General features: G+C 38.8%; 1 protein-coding gene across 7 annotated transcripts in view; it reads left to right on the top strand.

The window, feature by feature from the left end:
* The window catches only part of ENOX2 (ecto-NOX disulfide-thiol exchanger 2), a 320,597-nt gene extending 299,179 nt beyond the window's left edge, over positions 1 to 21,418 (top strand). For 6 of the 7 annotated variants that reach the window (XM_045200672.2, XM_045200671.2, XM_053917045.1 and 3 more), the window contains 5 exons: positions 5,876 to 6,057; positions 8,275 to 8,382; positions 11,914 to 12,022; positions 14,949 to 15,034; positions 18,562 to 21,418. In XM_045200672.2, coding sequence (XP_045056607.1) covers positions 5,876 to 6,057; positions 8,275 to 8,382; positions 11,914 to 12,022; positions 14,949 to 15,034; positions 18,562 to 18,693 — 617 coding nt within the window. In that variant the 3' untranslated portion in view covers positions 18,694 to 21,418. The remainder of the gene's footprint in view (positions 1 to 5,875; positions 6,058 to 8,274; positions 8,383 to 11,913; positions 12,023 to 14,948; positions 15,035 to 18,561) is intronic. The other variant, XM_053917044.1, reaches the window with a different exon arrangement.
* Positions 21,419 to 21,948: the final 530 nt, after the last annotated feature.

The following is a 21,948-nucleotide window of genomic DNA, read 5'->3' on the forward strand; positions in this document are numbered from 1 at the left end:
AGCAGAGTTCCAGTTTGCTCCGCATCCTCCCAAGCACTTAGTGTTGTCTTTGTATTTTGGCAGCTCTGTTAGGTGTGTAGTGATATCACGTTGTTGTTTTCATTTGCAACTCCCTTATGACATGTGACATATGATGACATATGATGATGATTACTTGACACTGGTATATCTTTGATGGTGTGTCTGTTCAGGTGTCATTTTTGGCATTTATCCTGTTTGATGTTCTCTAACCTTCCTGGGCCTGTGGTTTGGTGTTTGACATTAATTTGGGGAAATTTTCAGTCATTATTGCTTCAGATGTTGCTTCTGTTCCTTTCTTTCCTGTTTGATGTTCTCATTACATGTGTGCTACATCCTTTTTAGTTGTCTCACAGTGCTTGGATATTCTGTTTGGAGTTTTTTAGTCTTTTTTTTTCTCTTTGCTTTTCACTTTAGGCAGTTTCTATTGTCATACTCTCAAGCTCAGATTTTTTCCACAGCTTGTCCAGTCTATTAATAAACATGTTAAAAGCATTTTTCATTTGTTTTACAAAGTTTTTTGTTCTTAGATTTCTTAGAATTTCCATTACTCTCTTTTTGCGTGTTATCTACTTTTTTCCATTAAAGCCTAGCATACTAATCATAGTTGTTTTAAATTCAAGGTCTGATAATGCCAGCTTTCCTGCTGTTTCTGACTCTGGTTCTGATCCCCCTTTTGTCTCTTTAAATGGTGTTATTTTGTATTTTAGTATGCCTCGTAATTGTTTTTTGTTGTTGAAATCTGGACATAATGCACTAGCTAAAAGGAACTGTAGTAAATACGACTTTAGCAGCGCAGCTGTAAGGTGGGGGAGAGGGGAGGAATTCTCTAGTCCTATGATTATGTCTCAGTCCTTTAGTGACCTGTATCTCTGGACTGTAAACTTTACAAATGTTTTTCAGTTTTTTCTCCTCCCTTAGATAGGACGGGATGACTAGAAGGGACTAGGGTTGGATGTTTTCCTTCCCCAGGTGACTTAGGGTCTGGTAAAACCCCAGCAGGTTACACTCTGGTGAATAGTTTCTTCTGGAGGCAGGCCTCTCTAAGAAGAACACAGTGTTCTGGTGTACAAAATGGTTTCTATCCCCTTCCCCCTGCCGGAAGTACAAGAGGATTTTTCTCCGATATTCACTGTGAGGACCTTATTGAGCTCCTAGAGATAAAACTCACAGAAGTGTAGGGACCTCACTATGACTGGGTCCTGCTTAACTTTTTAAGTCTCAGTCTTGTCCATAGTGAGTCTCCAGCAATTTGCCATTTACAGTTGAGATTTTCCTACTTTGGCACTGGATCCTGTGGAGGTTTCTGCTCATGCATTTATGGGCTGGTAAGTCAAGACTCTCTGTGTTCACCTAGCTGTCTCTCCAGTTATGGGGATAGAAGTTTGCCCTGTTGCTCCACTCCTCTGATGGATCTAAGAAAAGTTGTTGGTTTTTCAGTTTGTTCAGCTTTTTACATGTTGTTAGGGTGGAGTGGCAACTTCTAAGCTAGACTGCAAACTGAAGTCTTGTGCCTTAGTTTTTACATTTACCTTTCTTCTGTAGGACCGGTCACGGCTACATTTTTTAAAACAACTGTCAGCAGAAATATTGTGTGGACAGTCATCAGTTCAAGAAAATTAGCTCTAGATTTTCTTATTACAGGGCTCCTAACATTTGCTGCTATTCAAATAAAAGTAACTGATGTTACCTGGAAATATATTAGTTACATTTGGGGTGAAGAATATGAAGTATGATGAGGGCTTTCATGTGTTGAAATACTCTTTTCATTTGCAAAAACGGGCCTGAGTGCTTTTGTGTCTATCCCTTACTGCCATGGCCAACTAGAACCTAAAGTTTCTCTTTGAGAGGCTTTTTATACATGTCAATTTATTTTTTTCCTTTTTTTTACTATCTTACATTTTATTGTATTTTATTCCATTGCCATTTATCACCCTAATGTCCCCCTCCCACATCCCCCACAATTACCACACTGTTGTCCATGTCCATGAGTGCTTTTTCCTTTTTGCTTGATCTCTTCAACCCTAACCTCCCCCCACCACAGCTGTCATCTGTTCTCCATCTACAAGTCTGTGTCTGTTGTGCTTGTTAGTTCCACTTGTTCTAAGATTGCCCATGTGAGTGAAATCAAATGGTAATTGTCTTTCTCTCACTGGCTTATTTCACTTACAATAATGTTATCCATGTCATCCATGCTGTCGCAAAGAGTAAAATTTTCTTCTTTTTTACAGCTGAACAGTATTCCATTGTGTAAATGTCCCATAGTTGTTTTGTCCACTCATCTACTGATGGCCACTTGGGCTGCTTCCATATCTTAGCCATTGTAAATAATGCTGCGATGAACATAGGGGTGGTTATGTTCTTTTGACTTAGTGTCTCAGGTTTTTTTGCATGTATTCCCAAAAGTAGGATTGCTGGGTCAAAAGGCATTTCCATTTTTAATTTTTTGAGGTATCTTCATACTGCATTCCACAGTGGCTGCACCAGTCTGCATTCCCACCAACAGTTCACAAGGGTTCCCCTTTTTCCACATGCTCACCAGCACTTGATTGTTGATTTCTGGATAATAGCCATTCAGACAGGTGTGAGATGGTATCTCATTGTGGTTTTATTTTGCATTTCTCTGATGGTTAATGGCGTTAAGCATCTTTTCATAAATCTATTGGCCATCTGTATGTCCTATTTGGAGAAGTGCCTGTTCAGGTCATTTGCCCATTTTTTAATCGATTTGTTTGTGTTTTTTGGTGTTGAGTTGCATGAGTTCTTTATAACGAACTATAGAAATGATCCCTGAAAGTATAGTCTTAGTTCTTTATAAATTATCAGATATATCAGTGAATATTATCTCCCATTTTGTGGGTTGTCTTTTTATTTATTTTTGATGTTTTCCTTTGCTGTGCAAAAAGTTTTTAGTTTGATGTAGTCCAATTTATTTTTCTTTTGTTTCCCTTGCCTGAGGAGATATATCAGATAAAATATTTCTGCAGCAATGTCCAAAATTTTAGTGCCCATGTTTTCTTCTATGATTTTGATGGTTTCAGATCTAACATTTAAGTCTTTGGTCCATTTTGAATTTATTCTTGTGTCTTGTTTCATTTGTCTGCATATATCTGTCCAATTTTCCCAGCATCATTTATTGAATAAACTATCTTTAGTCCATTGTATGTGCTTGCTTTCTCTGTTGAGTATTAATTGACTATAAAGGTGAGGGTTTATTTCTGGGTCCTCTATTCTGTTCCATTGATCTATATGTCTCTTTTTCTGCCAGTACAATGCTGTTTTGATTACTACGACCTTATAATATAGTTTGATAATTAGGTTGCGTGATTCCTCCAACTTTTTTCTTCTTTCTCAAGATGGCTGTTACTATTTGGGGTCTTTCGTGGTTTTGTATAAATTTTTAAAACATTTTATCTAGTTCTGTGAAATATGTCAATGATATCTTGATAGGAATTGCATTGAATCTATAGATTGCTTTGGGTAGTGTGGACATTTTAATGCTATTAATTCTTTCTATCCATGAACACAGAGTGTGCTTCCACTTATTTGTGTCTTCTTCAATTTCTTTCTTCAGTCTTATAATTTTCCAAGTACAGGTCTTTTACATTCTTGGTTAGTTTTAGTCCTAGGCATTGTATTCTTTTTGAAGCAATTGTGAATGGACTGCTTTTTTTCATTTCCCTTTCTTGTAGTTCATTATTGGCATATAAAAATGCAATTGACTTCTGGATATTAATTTTGTATCCTGCTACTTTACTGCATTCATTTACCAGTTATAGTAGTTTCTGGTGGAAACTTTAGGTTTTTCTATATAAGAGTACATGTCAGTTTAAAACACCAAGTTTTCTTTTCTTTTCTTTTCTTTTCTTTTTGTAATATGAAGGATCCAGTTTATTTTTTTCAAGTATATTTTATTGATTATGCCATTACAGTAGTCCAATTTTTTTCTCCCTTTTATTCCCCTCCACACTGCATCCCCCTTCCTGCAGCAATCCCCCCCCCCTCACTTAGTTCATGTCCTTGGGTCATACATACAAATTCTTTGGCTGCTCCATTTCCTACACTATTCTTAACCTACCCCTGTCTATTTTGTACGTACCAGTTATACTTCTTATTCCCTGTACCTTCTCCCCCACCCACTGATAATCCTCCACGTAATCTCCATTTATGTGATTCTGTTCCTGTTCTACTTGTTTGCTTTGTTTTTGTTTTTGTTTTTTATATTTAGTTGTTGATAGTTGTGACTTTGTTGTCATTTTACTGTTCATAGTTTTTGATCTTCTATTTCATAGATAAGTCCCTGTAATATTTCATATAATAAGGTCTTGGTGATGATGAACTCCTTTAACTTGACCTCATTTGGGAAGCACTTTATCTGCCCTTCCATTCTAAATCATAGCTTTGCTGGATAGAGTCATCTTGGATATAGGTCCTTGCCTTTCATGACTTCAAATGCTTCTATCCAGCTCCTTCTTGCCTGTAAGGTTTCTTTTGAGAAATCAGCTGATAGTGTTTTGGTAACTCCTTGTAGGTAACTCTCTCCTTTCCGCCTGCTGCTTTTAAGATTCTCTCTTTATCTTTAATCTTAGTTAACTTAATTATGATGTGCCTTGGTGTGTTCCTCCTTGGGTCCAATTTCTTTAGGACTCCCTGGGCTTCTTGGACTTCCTTGAAGTCTATTTCCTTTGCCAGATTGGGGAAGTTTTCCTTCATTATTTGTTCAGATAAGTTTTCAATATCTTACTCTTCCTGTTCTCCTTCCGACACCCCATGATTCAGATGTTGGAACGTTTAAAGTTGTTCTGGAGGTTCCTAAGCCTCTTATTTTTTTCAGTTCTTGTTTCTTCATTCTGTTCTGGTTGGATATTTATTTCTTCCTTTTGTTCCAAATTGTTGATTTTAGTCCAGGTTTCCTTCCCTTCACTGTTGATTCCCTGTATATTTTCCTTTATTTCACTTTGAGTAGCTTTCATTCCTTCCTTCATTTTGCCACTGAGCTCAATCAATTCTGTGAGCATTCTGATTACCAGTGTTTTGAACTCTGCATCAGATTGGTTGTCTATCTCCTCATTGCTTAGTTTTTTTCCTAAAGTTTTGATCTGTTCTTTCATTTGAGCCACATTTCTTTGTCTCGGCACACCTGTTTCATATAGTAAGGGGCGGAGCCTTAGGTATTTGCCAGGGCAGAGCAACCCTCTTTGCTGTGCTGTGGTGCTGTCTGTGGAGGAGGGGTCAGAGAGGGAACAATGCCGCTTGCTGGCTCTCACCCCATTTTCCATCACTTGCCTTGCTTCCCACAAGCACATTGTGCCCTTTCAGGTCCTGATTCGCAGGTGGGTGGGTTTGTGTACGTTGTAGAACCTCTGTAGGCCCCTCCAACAGACTCTCCTGTGAGAGTGGGGGTTTTCCCACTACTGCAACCCCCACAGTTTTTTTACAGTCAGGGGTTTTGAGTCTTTAGTTTCCTGCCCTGAAACCCTGGGTTTCACGGTCTGTCTCACTCCCCCCATTGTTCCTCCCAGCTTATCTGCGTGCAAATGTGGGATCGCCCCTGTGGTTCACTGCCTGGCATTTCTGTGTGTCCTCTCCACCCCGGCTGCCCCACTCTGCTTCTCCAGCAGTCTGGATGAATGTTTCTTTAACTCCTTGGTTGTTGGACTTCCATGCAAATGATTTTCTGGCAGTTCTGGTTGTTCTTTGTTTTTAAATTGGTTGTTATCCTTCTTTTGGTTGTGGGAAGTGGCAGCACATTTCTGCCTATGCCTCCATCTTCTAAAACACCACGTTGTCTTGGTAATAAAATGAAGCACAGAGGAATCTGGATATATGGTTTCACTACTTTATATTGATTATTTAGCCTTAGTATCACAGGCAGAAGCTCTGAAGGAAGAAAATGACAGCCTCCGTTGGCAGCTTGATGCGTATCGGAATGAAGTCGAACTGCTTAAGCAAGAACAAGGCAAAGCCCACAGAGAAGATGACCCAAACAAGGAACAGCAGTTAAAACTCCTGCAACAAGCCTTGCAAGGAATGCAACAGGTAAAGGCATTTTGATTTTCTGAGCTTTCTGAAAGAATAGCATCAACTCCTCAAATAGAATAGCAAACCTCTTATTCTTCTTGATGTTCTGTTATCTGGCATAGATGAGGAAGAGATTATGTGTTGTGGGAAATGAAATAATCTTGTTAATACAGTGATAGCAATGAATCACCATTGTTCAGAAAATGAGTATTCAGTGAAAAATACTTAATAAAACTACACTGAACATAATCTACTTTGGAATCTAGACAGAGCCTCGGGGTTCTTATGAAGAACCACAGGTACTTGTATATGAAAAAATGCTGGTAAATAAGTATCTAGTCGATACAATACTGAATGATGTAGCCTTTTAGAAGGAATGGCAGGAACCCTTCCCTTGATTTGGGTAGAAGAAGGGGTGTTATGGCTTTTTAAGTATCAATACTTTGAGCATATACCAATTTGCTTTTATATTCTTTTGTTATCATAGTCATTTATGTGAGTGAGCTTACCTGAACATTTTTCCAAGTATAAAAAGTAAACTAAATAAGTGCATTTAACTCACTGCATAAACAACATTGTGTAATGGATGTTCAGTATCTAAAAGTTTCATGCCTAGAATTTAAAATATATCAACAGCTGTTCTCATTTAGTGAAGGAGTAGTACTTCTGAGTAACTGTACTATCCTCTTCTGTCCTGCTAGACTGCTGGTCATTTTCCTTACAACTTAAATTGTGCAATAATTTTTTTTAATTGTATGCCTTGGAATTTTCTACAGCAAAGCTTACTGCTGGCACTAAGAGCCCCATATTCCTATTGCTAATGCTACCAATGTCTTCCTGTGTGACAAGCAATATCACATTATTTCCCCTTTCCGATTGGCAAAATGTATGAAGTAATGCTTACTTTTCTTTCACTGTCACCATGGAGTTTAATTCAGAAAAAGTAAGTTACATCAGAAATATTTGCACCAAAAATTGCATACCCTCAGCTAGACTTCAAAGAATTTTGACAGTGTACATTGTACTGTGTCTTTTAGTCCTTCCAATGGTCTTTTGCAAGTCTCTGAAAAGCAAGGCAATGGAAACATTTTCTTGTTGTGTTCCCCTCGTACCTTGATTCTGAAGCCATTCCATATAAATACAGTTCTGCAATTTAAATGCAATTAAAAGGTGGTGAACTTTTTTTCATTTCATCACTTCAAAGACCTCATTGAGACAATTTAGTCTGTACCCCCTCAAAAATCAATTTACTCATTGTGATTATTTTTTATTGGAAAATAGCCTTGTAAACAATGAAAATATTTCACCCATAGAATCCCAAAAAGATGTATAGTCTAATACGGTGGTTATAAGCGTGGACTATGGGGTTGACGCAATCCAGGTCTAAATCCCAGCTGTGCCACTGAGTAACCTTAGGCAAACCACTAAACCTCTCTAAGCCTCAGGATTATGTATCATGGGATAATTGTGAAGCTTAAATTGAGATCATGCATGTGAAACCCTTTGCCCAATGCTTGGCACATAGTATTTGTTGAAATCATAAATAATGATAAATCTAGTTTCTTACCTACTGTTATGGAAACTATCATTTGTGAAATTTGGATTCTTTACCACTCTCCTCACAGAAATTGAATTTGGCTTGTAAAATGGCTATTTACAAGGATGCTTTAAACATTAAGTTCAGTTTTTTGCAGCAATCAAGATATTGTCCATATGGGGGAGTGAGGTGTGATTGGCTGGGGTGGGGTGGAGGGATGGGGAGAAAATGCAGACAATTGTAACTGAATAACAATAAAAATTTAAAATTTTTAAAAATAATAAAAAAATTAAAAAGAAAAAAGAAATAATAATTTTAATAAAACATATCACATTGAATTGAATATTTGATGTCTAATGGTGTGTGAATAAATCCTTCAAAAAAGAAAAAAGAAGGTATTGTCCATATGGTATTAACTGCACTGTACCCTTACCCCTGGCTGGAATAGGAAAGTTAAGTGATTGGATCAGTCAGTTTCTCATACTCTTTCTAAAATGTGAACAAATATTAAAGAAGAGCCCAATAAAAATAACTTTAAGTGAAAAGTATCTTGATTTTCCTCTAATATCTCTGCATGGAGAAATGATTGTGTATGCTAGGGTAAATTGAGGCAGGCCAGCCTAATATCTAATTTCAGCCAAAGTTTTTCATTGAAGTGTGTCTCTTTAAAACTTGATCATCTTTGGTCTTTCTTGTAGCATCTACTCAAAGTCCAAGAGGAATACAAAAGGAAAGAAGCTGAACTTGAAAAAATCAAAGATGACAAGTTACAGGTGGAAAAAATGTTGGAAAACCTTAAAGAAAAGGTACATGAGTCCAAGTGAACCTTTTCCCTTACCCCTTACCCCCCTTTTCAGTGACAACGAAAATGCCCAGGGAGTTGCTGCAAAAGGGAAAATGTTTGGAATGGTTGGCTGATTGGGGATTTAAAAGCCCCACCTCCATGGTAATTCTTGAATCAAGGGCTTTGCTTTTAAGTGTGAGTCTTTTGCACTTCTAAGGGTTCTGGAGAGTGTACTTTTCAATGAATAAAATATCAGTATATCCCTAAAATTCTTCCCTCCTTGAGAAAACCATAGTGTACACCTCATCTTGTCAAGCAAATAACAACATAGAAAACTCCTGTGACACAAAGTACCTTTAATTAAGCACTTCATTAAAGGAAGAAACACAGAGCAACTAGAATATTAACATTTTTTTGTGGACACTCCATCTAGTTTAATAATGAACAGCTGCAGGTGAAATCGCCAAAACTAAAAGAGGAGAGACCTTGGAAGGCAAACAATATTCTAAAGCTAGATGGGAGCAACAGGGAGGGCAAGATGGGACTTGGTCTAATGAGAACCTGCAGTGATAAGAAACACCCTGGCTGGTGTGGCTCAGTGGATTGAGCACCGGCCTGAGACCCAAAGGGTCACCGCTTCAATTCCTGGTCAGGGCACATGCCTGGGTTGCGGGCCAGGTCCCCAGTAGGGGGCGCTTGAGAGGAAGCCACACATTGATGTTTCTCTCCCTCTCTTTCTCCTTCCCTTCCCCTCTCTAAAAATAAATAAATAAAATCTTAAAAAAAAAAAAGAAAGAAAGAAAGAAAGAAAAGTCAGTGAGGACCTCTAAGAGAGACTTCTAACATCTGGATGGATTATTGTATCACAACCATGAATAGGGTGCCTGGTCTATTTAAGGATGTGTAAAGTCTATTGATAGTGTCTCCATCATAACTCTCTAATCTCTCTTATGCCTGCAAATTCAACTGAAGTTATTCTCTGAAAAGGAAGGCCCACTGTCCAGAACTGCCTGATTTGAATGTCTAAGAAGGAAGAGATTACGATGATACGCCAAGAGCCAGAAACCAACAGTGCTGCAGTTCCACAAGGGCTCCTGCTCTTTATCTTATATGCTCAGCTCAGGAAGACGCACTGCACACAAGCACACTGGCTGCATGTGCCAACGTAGTGACTTCCCCCAGAGTGCTGTTAAGAACTGGCAACCTTGGTGTAGTTGAAACAAATGATTGAAAGTGTTTTCTTCTAGAGACCATTTGCAATATGCTTTTAATTCTTCCACTCCATAAAACCAACTCACTTTCCAGTTTTGTGGGTGCTATTAAAGACACAAGCACAATCCCAGAGAAATTCATTTATCAAGCTTTTAATTGAAAAGTGCCAAGGCTGTTCTATTTATCAGGACTTCCCTCGTAATATGAGAGCTTGTAAAATGTCCCAGAGCTGCTACATTAGCTATGGCACTTCTTGCTTTAAAATCACCCTTTAGGATCAACATCACAAATTGACTTAAGGGCATTTTTAGTGTAAGGACATTTTTAGTGCTTTAGTGTAAGCAACTTTCTGCTTTGTAAAGTATTTCATTTAAAGAAGCAAGAGGTCAAACGGTATATATGGAAGAAACTTGCCATCTTGTGCCTTAAGTCTAAGTGTTTCCCATTCTGAAACTGAATGTACCATGATATACCGACGAAAGAGGACAAGGAAAGAGATCCAACTGATAGGAAAATGTGAGTCAGAATATTTTTTTTCCCTATTTTAAGCAAAGCTTCTTTCAGAAAAAGTCATGACAGTTCATTATAAACTTATCTTACCTGGGAAGCTGATTTGTTACCAAATATTTCAACCTGCCGCAGTCAGGTTAGGAAGCAAAGTACCATCACATTAGACTGCAAAAGTAATTTTAGTTTGAAAGGAAAGCAACATGTTTCGGCAAGGAGGCATCTTTGTTTTGTTTTTGTTTGGGTTTCTTGACAGTAAACCACAGTGTGACTTATTGTCAGCATTTTGCAGTGTGACTTATATCTGCCTTACTACAGAAAGAACTAGCTCTTTCAATCTGCTAATAAAATGCAAGTTGATAAGCATCCTTTCAATATACCTTCTAATTTTTTAAATGCCAGCTTTATAATAAAACTGAAATCAAGTTTCAATAAGGCTACATTTCTATTCAGGATGGCTAAAACATCTCGGGATGTCTTCACATCTTAAATGACCCCAAATCTGTTAAACTCTCATACGTCAGAAATGGCTTACTAGATCATTTAATGTTTTAAGGAGGTTAGAAGCAGATGTATGGCCCATGGTTTAGAAGTGAGCCAGTGGCCTGAATCAAACTTGGCATGGTAGTTACTTTCTGGATTGGATTCTGATGGCCAAGGATTGAGTAGGTCATCAAGAAAGGTTTCCCTTCTGACTACAGGCAGGAAGCCTGTAAATCCAGAAAACAACATGTCTGGCAGCATAGAACATTCGTTTTGTTCAGGGGCAGCGTCCTGGAAGCTTTGAAGACATCTTTAAAGAAAACAAAAGAAAACCAGTCCCTGCTTCGGGCTTGTGGAAGGGAAGAAGTGATAAAGCATCTTAGTCAGGCATGATGCGCCCCACCCCGCCAAGAGCATATCCCCGGCATTTTCTATACAGTAGCAATGAGACTGAAGCAGTGGTTTCATTTATTCCTCTTCTAAAGGCTTTTTCCTTCACATTTATAATACAGAAAAGATGTTCTTAGTATACAAAGAGAGAAAGAAAGACCCATGAAAGGTCTGGAGGTATTTTTCAATTTGATTCAATTTGATACTGAGGTCATGGATTTCACCTGAGTATCTTAGGAAACGTGCCTGTTACGCTCAGAAAGAGAAAATTTGCAACAACATAGAAGGCGACCAAGTAATGATATTTTTGATCGTGGCCATTGCTCGCTGTAAAGTCAGGAATATCCTAACTGATAGTATCCTTCCTTATCAGAGAAAAGAGACAGAGGGAGTTGATAGTCAATAAATAGAGACGTTAATTTTTAGTTCAGAAGCCAAAAGTTGATTACCTACAGATGGATTGGCTAAATTGTAGATTCTTCATTCAGAAATGGCACTTGCCTTTAGCAGAATGTGGACCTAAAATAAAAAATAATGGTCTTTTTAACGGTGGATGGTTTTGAATGAAATCCAGGCTCTACCACTTCCTAGCAATGTGATCTTAGTCAATTCACCAAATTTATCTGAACCTCACTTTTCTGATCTGTAGAACAGTGCCTGCCATCTAGGAAACAGTAAATGTTGGGTCTGGTCCTCCAGATTACTGGTATAGAGTCAAGAATGATGAAGGTAGGAGATTAAAACTGGTGAAGATGAATGTCTGTTTTTTTCTGTGTTATGAATACATAGTATAAAGAAGCTCTGGATTATCTGGGATGCTTTTATAATTTATACCGTTTTCCTTCCTCCCCTTCAATGACAAATTGGACAGTATTGCTTTTACTGTTCCCTGTTGTGTAATTGAAACCAAACCTGTTACCAAATAAAGTGGACTGACCCAGGAAGCATATTATTCCCACAGGAAAACTGTGCTTCTAGACTGTGTGCATCGAGCCAGGATAGTGACTACCCTCTCGAGAAGACCCTGACCAGCAGTCCCATCAAATCTGAACGTGAAGCATTGCTAGTGGGTAAGGACGCTAACAAACACATACAATGTATAGACTGCAGTGCAGAGGAGGATGGGTTTGCCTAGGATGACTGCACACATGCCAAGCATTTATGAAGCATGACAGTGCAAGGACCCAGAGTCCTGAAGACAACAGGATAAGAATAAATACAGATTTCAATAAAAATGGTAACAGCAACTCCCAGCCCACTTCAAGCTCTTTGTAGCCACTGTCACATCAAGTGTGAGAGTTTAAGGGCTTTGCCAAGAATGGTCTACTAGCGGAAGGGTTTTCAGAAACATCTATAAAGGACACATGGACGAAACCAAGGTGGGGTGGTATCAGGGGTGGGAGGTGGTGGAGGCTGGGGTCGGGGGAATGGTGGGGGGAACATGGAGACAACTGTACTTGAACAACAATCAAAAATAACAATAAAAAAAAAGAATGGTCTACTAGAGAAATACATCGTAGATTTTAAAATGTGTATGCAAGGCTAGCTGAGCCTTTCCCAGTCCCATTCAAGGGACAGTGCAGACACTGTTTGGCAGAGGGCTTTTCCAGATGAGCCTCCACAGGAGTGGTGTACCTCTCTTAAGTTTTCCAGGTTACTGGCAGATGACTCAGAAGGCTGTCTGTAAGTGCTGGACACTAGGGGACTCTGATGAAATAAATACTAGAATTGCTGCCATTATATAGAAGTTCATTCACACAGGCAATAGCACAAATGGTTAAGGAATCAGACAGAACTGGCTTCCTGTCTTGACCCAACCATTTTCATCTTCCATCCTGAGCGTTAGTTCTTCCATCTGCAACAAAGGGCAACTATGAGTATGAAACACAATAATTCACCTGAATCACTTTACACAGTTCCTAGCCCATATTAAAACCTCAATAAATGTGAACCATTCTGCACTTACAGCTCTATTCACAAATGCTTGTTGACTTTATATTCCATTTGGAAAACAGTGGCAGGATTAGATCCCAAAATATTTTGTCATTTAAAAGGAGCTGATCTCAGCAGATAATCTTAGCTGCCTTCTAGGAAGCTGAGCCACACAGTAACCCCACCCCATCTCAAAAGTTCTCCACACTTACCGGCTTCTGTATATTTTTAAAATATATCTGCCTCCTTTGGTAATGGATGCTGTACTCAGATTTAACAGTTTGATATGTTAATAAAGATGCACAAAGGGAATCTGCCATTGAATCTTCAAGAAAATTGACAAGTTATTTCCATTTTCCAACTCAAAGTTCTTTAATAAATTGGCAACTGGGAGACCTGTCAGAGAAGAGCTGGAGGTAGGAGGAAGCTGCTATAAATGGATAATTCTAGAAACAAAGACTATTAACATAAGTGTTTTTTGTTTTGTTTTTCTAAAGAAAGTAGTCTTGGGCTGACAGAATGGAAAACCTATTTTTGAATTGTTTCTTGGGGTATGAACCCACAAAAACTGCTTAGTGTTTTGAAACCTGTAGAGTTGTTTGCTGGCATTTGACAGCTTATCTTGACCAAAGGATTTAGAATTCCTTTGAACACCAACTATCTTCTTTAGAATTTAAGTTTCTTAGCTTGAGTCAGTATTTAGAAATTCAATTTGCCTCATCATTTAATAATAAAAGAGTGTTGTAAGTAATAACCTACATTTTGAACAGATTTTGATCCCTACCATCAGTTCCTCCTGGATCCCCCAACCCGCCCCCTTGCCATGTAACAAAGAACTGTTGAACTTCATGCCACAATTTAAACTTGTGATATTCTTTGTCAGTCCGTCAAGGGGACAGACAAGTTGTAATTTATGAACTAAATCATATTTAGCTTTTATTTCCTGGTAATGTTCAGCAAACTCTATTTTAGGTCAATTTGAGGTACCTAAGATCTTACAAAAGAAGGTGAATTCCAAAAATGTAAAGAAAGCCCTGGCTGGTGTGGCTCAGTGGATTGAGTGCTGGCCTGCGAACCAAAGGGTCACCAGTTTGATTCCCAGTCAGGGCACATGCCTGGGTTGCAATCCAGGTGCTCAGTTGGGGGCATGCAAGAGGCAACCTATCAATATATTTTTTGCACATATTTTCCTCTCTCTAAAAATAAATAAATAAAATCTTTTAAAATGTAAAGAAATTACTAGTAGACTTTTGAACACAAGAAGTATTAGAACAATTAATCTGATGGCCAGAACAATCAAGGCAGTATGTGTAGCTGCCCATCACCCCATAGTTATGCTGAGTAGAAATTATGGCCATTCCTAGAAGCTGTAAACTGCTATGAGAATCCTGTTACCTGAAGAGATTCAGGGCTCTGAGCACAAACTAAATGCCAGTGACCACTGAAGTGAAAAACAAATGTTTGGCTATTCTTTATGGGGATGCTCACAGGGTAAAGCTCAAATACAGTCGGCAAATTCTCCCACGAGGTGCACCAGGTTAATCGGGTAAAGTACATGATTTGTACTTTTACCACAAGAAGACATTATTAATGCCTAAGAGGGTCATCAAGGAACATGTATAAGGGACCCATGGACAGAGCCAAAGTGGGGTAGGATTGACGGTGGGAGGGGGGTGGCTGGGGTTGGGGGGAGTGGTGAGGGGAAAATGGAGACAACTGTACTTGAACAACAATAAAAAAAAAACCTCAGCACAATATAAATTCATTGTAAAATTCTGAATTCGTTATGAAATGTAGAACTCAGATCATCTTTCGCCATCAAAAATGGTGGAAGTGACTCCTCAAATGCCAGCTTTTCTGTTTTTCTTTTTTATGTATTTTTTATTGTTTATGCTTTAACAGTTGTCCCACTTTTCCCCCTTTGCCACCCTCCTCCCAGACCCCCCTTCCCTCAAATGCCAGCTTTTCTACATGTCATGCAGTGTAGTGAGAGACAGTGTGTTAAGAGTGGCATCTCAAAGAATACATTGCTCAAGCGTAACCTCCATGCTATTGTCTCTACAGGGATTATCTCCACATTTCTTCATGTCCACCCATTTGGAGCAAGCATTGAATATATCTGTTCCTACTTGCACCGTCTAGATAGTAAGGTATGTGGGGACCTGAAATGGAATATAGGATTCTTTGTGAACAAGTGACCTTGTTCTCCTCAAGCGTACTAACTCATTAATAACTGCTCTAAGGAAATGTCCTCCACCTATTCTTTCACTGTGATTCAGTGCAGAGCCTCTCTCTTGCAAGTGTGATGACTATCTGTCCCCATTTGCTTGGGACTGAGGGGTTTCCTGGGACTTGGGAATTCCAGTGCTAGAACCGGGGAAGTCCAGGGCCAACCTCAATGAGTTAGCCACCCTAGTGCCAAGATACATCTTAGAAGAATTTCACTCCTTTCTCTTAATTCATATATAGTCTGTGAATTAACCAATACTTTACACAAATCCATCCCTTGCCCTGGCCCTTTAACAATTAACAAATGTTAATTTTCCAATTTGGAAGTCTTACTCCAGCCACCTCCCCAACCATCACCATCACCACAGCCGTTATCTATGATGAAACAATCAAGGCTGGGGCAAAAAAAAAAAAGATAGAATAATAAGTCTGTAACACAGGCTGAATATTTACTCACAGCTGATCTCATGGGCCTCTTCCTTCCCTGGATAATATCCTGTGGAGGAACTCACAGAGCATCAAGAGCAAGGGTAAGTGTTAGTTTCCTAGAAAGTCAAGGGTGCCTCATGCAAGGAGGGGAGAACTCTTGATTCGTTAGAATAAATAAATTCATGATAGATTTTTTCAGAAACAGCATTCATTAAACCTGCTCGTGGATTGTACTCACTGTCTCACAGGATCTGGGCCATTTGGGAAGTGCTGTTGAGACTCGTGCAGTTGGATTATCAAATGTTAAGCCATTCAAACATATGTCCTTTTAACAGAAGTACTGGCCCATTTGGGAATCCAGCTATTGTGATACATTCTCCTCACGGCATTTGTTTCAGTTCTAGCTGCCACTTCCTCCTCATTTATCTGCCTGAAATGGTGCTGTTCTGCCATTAAATGGCCCATTGGGTAGTGAAAGGAGGAATGGAATGTGAGCACCAGGACCAAGTGGTCAGTTGAAGTGGTATAAATTGAACTATATATCAGTAAAAATGATCTGGTTCTTTTTTAAAATTATAAAAATAATACATGCATGTTGTCTAAAAATGTAAGTCATATAGAAATATTACAAAAGGAAAGTTGCAATCCCACCCCTCAATGATAACTACTGTAAACATTTTGGCATATCTTTATTTCAGACTCTTTTCTATACATATGCTGCATCTATATCATATGTATATATCAGTAAACATTGCACATTTATATTTTTTGAAATGAGGATTCAACTCTATATCATACTCTGCAATGTGATTTCACTTAACTGGAATACAGTCTTACTACTAGTGAGACAAGCACTGGAAAGAAAGTTTGATCTCCCTCCTTGCCCAGGTCATTTCTCCCGAGCAGCTTCCTGCCAGAGTAGTGCCAGGACCTCCCAAGGAGAGCCTGCAGTGGTACCAACAGACGTGAGGAGGAGTGCTCATTGTGGTGGCAATTCAGGGTTTCTATAAGGGTTCCCTAGTGCTCTTCTGTCAAGCTCTACAGATTTACAGTTACAAAGGTTGCTGGTAACAAAGACGACCACCTGAAGCAATCCTTAAAGGGATCCGCAGATTTGTTTTTGTATTGATTTGAGTGAATGCATGTGTGTATGTGCACACATGTGTGATTGTGTGTGTGTGTGTGAGAGAGAGAGAAGAGGAAGACAATGCAAAGAAGTAGGAACTCAGAGCATTCCTTAATCCCATTACTTTTCTTTTGTGAACTAGAGTGTGTGGAGAATTCTGGTCGGATGGCAGGCATTTCTGGCTCACTCCCTTCCCAAAAGGCTTTGCAGATTCAGTAGGTCTCCACAGAGCATCACCAGCACTGATCCAGTGCCATTTAGCTGGCTGCAAACCCAAGCCTCTCCACATGACTGATACTAGCTCTTTCCAACAGAAAACTCAGAGGTAGAAAACACTTTGGAGGTTCCTGAAAAAATTTAAAAACAGAATTGCCATATAACCCAGCAATTCCACTTCTGGAAATATATCCAAAGAATCCCAAAACACTAATCAGAAAGAACATAAGCACCCCTATATTCAGTGCAGTGTTGTTTACAGTAGCCAAGATGCGGAAACAGCCCAAGTGTCCATCAGTAGATGAGTGGGTAAAACAACTAAGATACATTTACACGATGGAATACTACTATACCATAAAAAATGAATTCTTGCCCTCGCCAGGTGGCTCAGTTCATTGGAACATTGTCCCATATGCCAAAATGTTGTGGGTTCAGTTTCCAGTCAGGGCACATACCTGGGCTGTAGGTTTTATCCCCAGTCACAGCATGTATGAGTATAGCAACCAATCATGATTCTCTCTTACATCTCTCTCTCTCTCTCTCTCTCTCTCTCTCTCTCTCTCTCTCTCTCTCTCTCTCTAAAATCAATAAACATTTCCTTGGATGAAGATTAAAAACAATGGATTCTTACCATAAGCAACAGTATAGATGGACTTAAAGGATATTACGCTACTTGAAGTTAGACAGAGATGGCCAAATACCATATGAGTTCACTTCATATGGAATCTAAAGAACAATATAAACAAACAGAAACAGACTCATACATGCAGAGAACAGACTCATGAATGCCAGAGGGGAGGGGGATGGGCATCTGGGTGAAATAGGTGAAGTGATTAACAAACAATAATTGATAGTTACAAAATATTCAGCATAGGGAATATAGTCAATAGAATTGTGATAATTAAGTATGGTGCCAGGTGGGTGCTGGAAATACCAGGGAGATCACTTTGTGAAGTATGTGATTGTCTAACCACTATGCTGTACACCTGAAACTAACACAAAATAATACAAAATAATGTGTAAACTGCAATTGAAAAGCTAAATTTAAAATGGTTATACAAATAGTAGTATTTTAATAAATTTTATTAACATAAAAAGGAATGATAACTAAATCTCATCAAAAAGAAAGAAACCTCAGGGGTGATCAATCTCAAAAACAGCATTTTAAGCAAAGAAACAAGTGACAAAAGACTATGTTGTGTGATTATACATGTATGAAATTTTCAGAAAATGCAAAACCACGGTGAAAAAGTATGAGTCAGGGATTGGGAGTGAGGATTGAATGCAAAGGGACACAAAAGAGCTTTTGAGGTGATGGAATGTTCTAAAGCTGAATTGTGATGACGGCTGTAAAGTTGAATACATTTACTAATTTACTAAAACCCATCAGCATGTCAAATAAGTGAACTTATTATATGTAAATTATACTTAAATAAAGCAGTTATGAAATATATAAACGAAAAGAAAGCTCAGTGGACTCTGTCTAGTGGTCACAACATCAGAAGGCTGCCATCTGGAAGCCACTCACCCAACACATACACATGCAGGAGGACAGAAAGAGGTCACCTCCACCCCCTAAATGCATCAGTACCCTAAAGTAGGCGATGTTGGGGGAGAAAGAGCCAGATGAGGAAGGTGAGACTGGTTTTGAATGGAGATGTCCGCTCTGTCCCACAGATCTGCACCAGCGATGTGGAGTGTCTCATGAGCAGACTTCAGTATACCTTCAAGCAGGAAATGACTGGAGTTGGAGCTAGTCTGGAGAAGAGATGGAAATTCTGTGGCTTTGAGGGGTTGAAACTGACCTGAATCCATCTGCCTGACAACCTGGGATCCTGAAAATAAATGTGTGTTGGACAAGCTTAGAAAGTGATTTCTATTTTCAATAGTTTCCAAGTGGAAATTGATTTAAATTGTTCAGTTCATTCCCGGAATCTATTTTGATGTAAAACAAGGATCCTACAGCACCTTGAGCTACAGGCCCTAACAAGAAATTGACTCAAACCTCAAGTGCTGTAACTTCCTCCCTTTTTGTCCATTGATTGTCTTTGTTTTTATTAGTAGTATTGAAAAAAAGCCTGATGCTAAAGAGTATTTGGGGTGTTTTCAGTGTCTGTGTTACAGTGTCTGTAGACTTTGGTATTTTTAAAGTCACTGTTAACTGAAATATTTTGACGATTTGTGTATGACTTGTGTTTCAAAATTTCTCCTCATGTTAGTGTTGCTGCTGGTGAGAGGAATGTGAGGAGCTCTCGCTACTCCCTAACTGGCATCTTTCCAGTCCCTAGTAAGTGAATAACACATCAGTGTCTCCTGGAAGGTGTTTGACCAAGCTCACCTTTTAAAAGACAAAGCATGATTTGTGGCTTTTACAAAATTACTGTGAAGCAGAAGTTGACAACTGTTCCAAACTTATTTTCTCTAATATATCAGATAAAAAGTTTATGTCAGATATAAAAAAGTCTAGATGTATGTGCAGGACGCACGTGTCCGGTATGACTGGCACACGTACGTGCTATTCGGAATCACCTTGTAAATAGCGTGCTTTTAAAGGAGGGCATGTTTACTTTTCTAAGAATTAAAACACACGCGTGTGCATGTGCACACACACACTAGCAAAAGGGATTTATTTTAATATATTTCCCCCCAGGCCTTCTTACAAAATCTGTTGGTCCCTTTTCTTCTGCTGTCGGTGTGTTGAATTGCTAACCGTGTGCTGCTGTAAATATTATGTTTACTTCATGCTGATTGTTTGCAAACAGTTGATATGAGTATTAATAGAAAACTGTTGGTAATGAATAAATAATGGGCCAGGGTGCGTGAGGCTTCCTGCAAATAGGTCAGCTCCACCTGGAATGCCAGGGACACCTTCAGAGTGCAATGGCAGTGTGGGTGGGCCAGTCAGGAGGTCCTTCTTGATAGGACAAAAAGGGAAAGAATGAGGATTTGAAGTTAATATTCTGAGATGGAGATGATCTTTTCTTTTGTAGTGTTGGTGGTGCTTGTAATAATACAAGCATGCCTTCCCTTGAGTCTTGATTCAAAATAACTGAATATACTAAGTAAGCAAAGCCAATGAACAGCATTTCAGGAAAATGCTTTGTAAATGAGATGTCAGTAGTGTTCAAAGTTGTATTTTTAAAAGATAAATATTCCTTTTTTATACCTCAGTTTGGTGTTCTGTTTTGAATTACTTGCTCTCTAAGTAATCCTTCAGTAAATCATCTGAGCTTCTTCCTTTCAGTTACCAGGATGTTGTAAGAACATGCTAAACCATCTGTCTTGACAACTAGAAATAGGGTTCCATGGCAGCACATTCATGCTGAAAGCTGGCTTTCCCCTTAAGCACCCAGCTGTGGCGCCAGCAGGAAGCTAGGGTTATTTTTACACTAGCTTCACTGATGCATCTCTGCCATCAACACTACAGAAGGATTTGATTCATCTGTTTAAGAGGTTCTAGAATGTATTATTTTAACAATATCAATAAAATTAAGGGACATTTGCCACTAATGAATTATATCTTCTTTAAATAAGTTAAATAAAATGAAATTTTAAAGCTACAACTGCCACAACCAAGCCCCTTTGCTCTCCACTTAATCTATTTGTACTATAAATGGTGTCTTTCTAGTATTCCTGCCAATTTAGTACAAGTATGCATACCCCAGCCTGCTTAAATATACTAGTCGTGATGGTTAATTTTGTGAGTCAACTTGGCTAGCAATAGTGTCCAGTAGCTTGGTCAAACACCAGTCTAGATGTTGCTGGGAAGGTATTTTTAAGATGTAATTAACATTTAAACCAGCAGACTTTTAGTAGAGCAGATTACCATATTTTGCCATGCAAAATGCACGCTTTTTGCTCAAATTTTTGAGGGAAAAGTAAGGATTTGCATTATACATGGGTAGCAATCACATACCATAATCCCATGTATAATGTGTGCGCATTATACATGGCAAAATACGATGCCCTTCATAAGGTAATTGGGCCTCATCCACTCAACAGGACGCCTTAAGAGAAAAGATCGAAGTCTTCTGAGGAGAAAGTAATTGCTGCTCCAGATTGACTTTGGACTCAAGACTGCAGCATTGGCACCTGCCAGAATTATTTGCAGACCGCTGGCCAGCCCTACAAATTTCGCATTTGCCAACCCCCACAATCACATGAGCCAATTCCTTAAAATAAATATCTCTCTCACGTGTGCTCATACACACACATACACACATCTCATTGGTTCTGTTTCTTTGGAGAATCCTGACAAATATACTAGTTCAGAGTGGTTATAATAGGTAAAAATAGAACGTTTGGATTATACTACGTACTCAAGTTGCAACATGTACCATATCTCACAAAACTTTCCATTCAACATAGAAATCTGTTAACGAAGCTATTTTTCCTTACCAAATGCTCAGTGCTTTTATTGTTCTGTTATTCATACTGAATTTTGAAATATTACCCTTTTGTTATTTTCAGGTGATACAGTAGTTAGATTTTTCCAGATACTAATGAATAGAAGCATTCTTTTATTTTACAAGTATTTCTTTCATCTCCCTACTTAGTCCTATAACATCTCCAATTCTTATTTTTTATATCGCCAAGTTTCTTGTTCAATGCCTTTGATGCAAATGAAAACAGTTTACAGAGAAAATTAGACACATATCTATGTTCAAGTTATATAAAGTTTTGTTTTCAATTAGGCTTAATAATGCACACTTTTCATATAATAGAAAATAAACTATTACTTGAAAAGATAGCACAGATGTGCAGGACCTTGTGACTCACCTGGTAGAGCTGGGTGAGCCCTTGGGATTCTTCTTGGACAGGCCATTAAATAGACCTGGATTCACTTGTCACCACAATTGCTACTATCTGCTGAGCTCCTATGGTGCTCTCATTCTGCCCAACGTTACTTCATGCATGAATACCTTTAGGCACGCTCCATGAACACAATGAGAACTTCAATTTCCTAGTTGGTAAAATTAAGGAGAAACAGTACCTACCTCAGACGGTGATGGTAAAGAGTCAATGAGATTGCATCTATAAATTGCCTGACCGGTTCCTAGCCCA

The sequence above is a fragment of the Desmodus rotundus genome, chromosome X (assembly GCF_022682495.2).
Source record: "Desmodus rotundus isolate HL8 chromosome X, HLdesRot8A.1, whole genome shotgun sequence".
Classification (NCBI taxonomy): Eukaryota; Metazoa; Chordata; class Mammalia; order Chiroptera; family Phyllostomidae; genus Desmodus; species Desmodus rotundus.